Source organism: Oncorhynchus keta, chromosome 31 (genome assembly GCF_023373465.1).
Source record: "Oncorhynchus keta strain PuntledgeMale-10-30-2019 chromosome 31, Oket_V2, whole genome shotgun sequence".
In the NCBI taxonomy this organism is placed as follows: domain Eukaryota; kingdom Metazoa; phylum Chordata; class Actinopteri; order Salmoniformes; family Salmonidae; genus Oncorhynchus; species Oncorhynchus keta.
The window spans coordinates 19416763-19422762 of NC_068451.1; the positions used below are offsets into that span (position 1 = coordinate 19416763).

Here is a 6000-nt window from a genome sequence, read left to right on the forward strand (position 1 = left end):
TGGTTGTTTTGAGGGTGATGTGGCGGGGAGGTTGAGCAGACAAAAACCTGACCATGACATTGAAAGGTCATGACCTCTGTGTTTATTATGGTGTACTGTAGGTTCAAGAGGCAGTGAAGTGTCGGGTAGTGGACCGCCAGGAGGACGGGAATGGAGACTCAGGGGGATCTTTCCAGAACGGACACGCTCAGCTTATGGTTGTACCAATGGAACGTTATTCTTCATCTTAAACAATGTCTAATATACTTGATATGTATTACATGCTCTTTGTTAACAGGTTTTCTATACATTTCTTTTCTTCATTAGACTGATTTCGAGAAAGACGTCGACATGGCTTGCAGAGGAGGTAAGAGTACCGGCAAAAAAAAGAGTGAGTTTATGCAGTCTGTCCGTCTGTCCGTCTGTCCGTCCGTCCGTCCGTCCGTCTGTCCGTCTGTCCGTCTGTCTGTCTGTCTGTCTGTCTGTCTGTCTGTCTGTCTGTCTGTCTGTCTGTCGGTCGGTCGGTCGGTCGGTCGGTCCGTCCGTCCGTCCGTCCGTCCGTCCGTCCGTCCGTCTGTCTGTCAGACCCTATACAACTCTCTCTATGCATGTGGATTTTTCTTTGCGTTCTGTCATTCAAAAGTTACACTTGCTTTTCCCTCTCTGCTGCACGCGTATTGTGTGTTAGCAGCACCCTCCCATTCCACTCCTCTCCGCCCGTTGTCAGACCACGGCCGCCACAGCAGCCACCCCTTATGAAGCACAAAACACTGTTTTGACATGGGATGCACCACATTACTGCAGCATAACGCAATTTAGCCCAGCCATTTGGCAATAGGGCGGTAGTGTGCGTATCAGTGCTGAGCAGTAATATGAGGATAAATTGTGTTGTCTGAGTCTCCCACATCTTCCCCCACATCCACCGGCAGGCGGGCCGGCCGTGCTATAATTAACCACCCACCAACAGTGCAGCATCAGATAGAGGCTCTCCTCTGATATCCGTTAGGAGAGGAAGGGAATGTGATTATCTCCCGAGACAGGATATCAGGAAAAGCATCTGGAGCAGAAACGCCACTGAGACGCGAGACACAGCAGACAAGCCCACTAAGGAGTGAAATGACTTTTTCTTTGTGTGAGTGTGTGTGGAGCGGTGGGGACTGGAGAGTGATTGTAAGATATTTTGTCATGCTGACAGGAAGTTGTCTGATGCTGTTGTCTAGCCCTGTGCTCAATAGTGAGATGCACACCACAGCAAGCCAGCAGTTGCAGTGAAACAGGGTCACAGTGTAATCTTCAAGCTAATGATCAGAAGTTCAAGGAAGGCATTAGTCACTAGTTCAATCAACAGTGGGAAGGTTTGCACTCATTCTATAGCATGTCCAAGTCTGGGCATCTTGAGAGTCACCCTCTCTTTATCTCTGAGTTTTGCGTCCTCTCAAGTCTCTCTCTCTGTCACTCCCTCTCCTTCCTCCCTCCCTCTCCCCCCAGGTACTCTGAAGCGTTCCTCTCTCCAGGGTGATGAGAAGCCATCCTCCCAGCCCCTGACCCTTCAGAAGGGCTCTAACTTCAACACCATGCCTGCCAGCATGGCCAAGGTCCACCTCCAGAATGTGGCAGACTACCCCAGTCATACTCTCACCCTGCGCAGGGAGAAGGGTGGCGCCACCAAGGGCATCAGCACCGAGCTGCCGGGAGCCAAGTCCATCTACATCTGTGACGGGGAGCTCTTTAAACAGCTGGATGGGGAGCTGTCTCCACGGGAGACAGGGGAGGCCGGGGGGCCTGAGGGCACAGGGTACATCATCCTGCCTAACAACAACAACACTGGCACCCTGGGGCGGCCCGGAAAGGGCAGCAAGGAGGACACGACGGCCAAGTACAACATCAGCATTGAGCAGCAGATGCCCCAGACCAGGCTCATCCACCTGGCCAACTCGGCGGGGGTGGAGGGCGTCCCGGGTTTCACGCTGAAGAGCCTGCCTGCAGACCTGGTCAGTGTCTCCTGCTCGGAGAGGGAGTCGCCCGTCCACAACATGCAGAACGTCTCCGGAGAATCCCACATGACCAACAGCATGTGTGAACAGGGTGATTCTGGGAACTCTGGAATGATGTCCAAGAGCGAGACCGTGTCCACGCTCTCCATGAGCTCCCTGGAGGTAAGACACACACACACACAGATACACACACACACACACACACACACACACACACACACACACACACACACACACACACACACACACACACACACACACACACACACACACACACACACACACACACACAAACACAAACACAAACACAAACACACACACACATAGACACACATACAAACACACACAACCCCATGTTCTCACCAAATGATGGGACAGGTGTTCCTGCAATCAGCCAGTGCCGTTTCCTGTCAGTATGTGGTGGCACTGTATTCATGACATAGAGTTTCTGTTGAGATATATTTATAGTCGATATCCTTTTCTGTGTAGTAACAGCACTGTAGTGGCAACATGTACTGAAATATCCCTATCTTTCCTGGCTCGACAGAACACCTAGATCTTTAAAAAGGTCAGGTTTTAGTTTTCTCTCCTTGACTGGGCCAGTCCAGTGGGGGAGCGCAAACTCAGACTGCTACACTGACCAACACACACCCACGCACAGCTAGTCGTGCCAAGCCAGCCAGTCAGATAGGCAGACAGACAGATAGGCAGACAGTCAGACCTCTCAGCCTGCTGGTGTCTTTTCACCTCAGGGCCAAACTCGCTCCCCTCCCAAAATGCTGTTCATGCAAGGTCGCGGCTGCCAGGGCAACCAACAACCAACCAGCCTGAAGGTCAGGCCTTTCTTTCTCTGCTTGCTGACAAAGGTCACGCGATCACAAGCTGTTTACTGCAAGGATTCACGCCAAGGGTGTCAGTATGAACCAACATGGACGCTCAGTTTTTTCATGAGTCACTGTTATGACTGAGAAACTTTCTCAGTCATTTTAACTGATTTGAAACAGTGAACCAGAGTGAAATGCAGAGGAAGACATTACCATTTTGTCTCGTCAAAATCACACAGCATATAGATGACAGCAGAATGCATCTTTTAATCTGTTCCTCATGTCTTTCTCCAGAGACGAAAATCCCGCTACGCGGAGCTGGATTTTGAGGTAATTTCAGACTTCTGGACTGCATTTCTTCTGACATAATGTCTTGCTGGTTTGACAAACTGTCTCTAATGTCTCAATTCTGCTTCCAAAAATCCACTAGAATTGACATAATCCCCTTTTCTTTATAATTATAGCGCATGAGACTGCATAGCAGATCATATACAGTACTCTATCTAAGCTTTGTAGATGTCTGTGGCTGGATGAATGATTTTTCTATGATGGGTGTTTTTTATTTGCTTGGTGAATGAAGAAGATCTTGCACAAGCGATGTTGTTGTTTAAGGAGGATTGATGCTGATGGTGGATTTTCCTATGTGATTGTCTCATTTAGAAGATCATGCACACACGGAAGCGTCACCAGGACATGTTCCAGGACCTGAACAGGAAGATCCACAGTGCAGACCAGGACAGGGCGTCTCCGCCTGGCGATGGGAAGGCAGGGAAGAGGTGGAGTGTGTCCTCAGCAGGCAGCGACAAGACCAACATGAGCGTACGACACACTGTCTCTCCTATTATCTCTTTCTCTCCTTCTGTCTGACTCACTCTCTCTTTCTTCCCCTTCTCCACATTTTTTTTACCTTTCTCTTTTCATGTCTCCCACTCTCTCTTTTTACCATCTCCATGAATAGCACCTCTCTCTCTCTCTCTCTCTCTCTCTCTCTCTCTCTCTCTCTCTCTCTCTCTCTCTCTCTCTCTCTCTCTCTCTCTCTCTCTGTCTCTCTCCCTCTCCTTCTCTCTCTCTCTCTGTCTCTCTCTCTCTCTCTCTCTCTCTCTCTCTCTCTCTCTCTCTCTCTCTCTCTCTCTCTCTTTCTCTCTTTCTCTCTTTCTCTCTTTCTCTCTCTCTCTCTCTCTCTGTGTGTCTCTCTGACTCTGTGTCTCTCTGTGTCTCTGGGTCTCTGTCCTCTCCCCAGCTCTCTTCTCTCTTTGTCTCTGTGTCTCTCTTCTCTATCTCTCTGTCTCTCTTTCTCTCTGTCATCTGTTGATGATTTAGCTTGTTCTCTGGTTCACCTGTTCTCCTCTCCTGTCCATCCCTCTATCCAACAGGACAAGCAGCAGACACCCAGTAAGAGAGCCTGGGAGGGCATCAGGAAGACCCAATCTCCCCCGTCGTGGATGAGGAAGGACCTGGAGCCCTTGGCGGCCTCTCCCCTGGAGCTGCAGAACGTGGAGTGGGAGAAGGCCAGCGCCACCATCCCTCTGGTGGGACAGGAGCTCATGGACCTGCAGACAGAGGTGTGAGACTGAGACAGAGAGACAGACGGAGAGAGAGACAGAGAGCAGCCAACCCCGTCCCCCAGCCCAGCTCTCAGACAGACAGACTTCGTCCCTTCTCGCAGCTCCACATCTCAATCTGGGAACCAACGACCAACGATCAATGACCAACGGGCAGTGGTGATAGAGAGAGAGAGAGAGAGAGAGAGAGAGAGAGGGAGAGAGAGGGAGAGAGAGGGAGAGAGAGGGAGAGAGAGAGAGAGAGAGAGAGAAAAAAGATAGTTAGGGGGAGAGTGAACCTATGTTTCCCATGCCAATAAAGCCCTTTGAATTGAATTGAGTGTGTGTGAGAGAGAGAGACAGAGAGAGAGAGAGAGAGGAGAGAGAGAGAGAGAGAGAGAGAGAGAGAGAGAGAGAGAGAGAGAGAGAGAGAGAGAGAGAGAGAGAGAGAGAGAGAGAGAGAGAGAGAGAGAGAGAGAAAGAGAGGCTCCTTTATGTTAGGACCTAACTAAGAGAGAGAGAAGGGAAGAAAGAAGGGACAATGGCCTGATAAATGGGGGGGAAGAGAGCAGGTTTGCGGTGCATTTTGTTATATTTTCTTATTGCTGCTGGAATCAGTTTTTTGTTTACTATGTTAGAAAGTCATTTATCTGGTCTGTTATTATCCACATTATTACTTCACTGGACACATACTTGAGTCCCTCTCTCCTCCTGGTAGATCTCTGTGGATGGTGAGCCTTGTTTGGTATTTTGGTGGTGTTGGTACTGTAGATTAAAAGGACAGACTGCAACTGCCTATGGACTCACTTCACCAGCCTGCTAACAGATCACCTGGACCAGCCATACAGTTCATGTTCCAACCAAGCCTTTAGGCAATGGACCTGGTCTGGACAAGACCTTCACCCAACATACAGTACATGTTCCAACCAAACTACATGTCCAGTACATGTCCCTAATACGCCTAGGCAGTGGAGGAGGCAGACTGCTGGACTATAACCATGTGCCTCTCCATGCCAACTAAGAGCCCACCCCCCCCACCCTCCACTGCACTGTCAGACAGTGTCCCCACCCCCTTGACAGGAAGGGAGCAGACCGATGACATCACAGTCAGCCAAAGGGTGGAAAACCCTCCCATTGGTGGGGGCCATAGTGACATCAGCATAGACCAACAAGGATGAGATATCTCATTTGCGGATGCCCTTAATGACATCACAGAAAGCCGAGGTGGCCATATCTCGTTGGTGGAAGCTTCTATGACCTCAGCAGAAGCCAAGGAGACAGTGTTTTGATTGGTTGATTGGTTGCTTGGTGTACAAGCAGGCTTGGTACATTTGTGGCAAATATAATTCTGCTTGTTCGGTAAATGCAGGTGGTAAAAAATGAAGGATACTCATGTCACAAAGTATATAAAGAATTATGCTTAATGTTGACAATGGAAATTATTAAATATAAAAATATATAGGATAAATACTGTATAGGACATGACAGAGGTTGTGACTCTGCAGTATGGGGTTAGGATTAGTTGCACACAGAGAAAGCACAAGGCTCTTTTGGAGTCCTGTTGTACAGCAATGTAATTATTTCAACAGAGTTCTACAGAATGAATTTTAGCCTATAAATATCTTTCTTACTGTGCTTCGGGATTATTGTTCTCATTATTAT

At 49.0% G+C, this 6000-nt stretch overlaps 1 protein-coding gene across 13 annotated transcripts in view; it reads left to right on the forward strand.

Moving 5' to 3' along the window:
* Positions 1-4715, forward strand: part of LOC118372769 (adhesion G protein-coupled receptor B1-like) — a 117518-nt gene extending 112803 nt beyond the window's left edge. For 11 of the 13 annotated variants that reach the window (XM_052489880.1, XM_052489879.1, XM_052489882.1 and 8 more), the window contains 6 exons: positions 102-197; positions 307-370; positions 1468-2135; positions 3092-3127; positions 3458-3616; positions 4171-4715. In XM_052489880.1, the coding sequence (XP_052345840.1) occupies positions 102-197; positions 307-370; positions 1468-2135; positions 3092-3127; positions 3458-3616; positions 4171-4365 (1218 nt within the window). In that variant the 3' untranslated portion in view covers positions 4366-4715. The remainder of the gene's footprint in view (positions 1-101; positions 198-306; positions 371-1467; positions 2136-3091; positions 3128-3457; positions 3617-4170) is intronic. The other 2 variants (XM_052489887.1, XM_052489888.1) reach the window with 2 other exon arrangements.
* The last annotated feature ends 1285 nt before the right edge of the window (positions 4716-6000 follow it).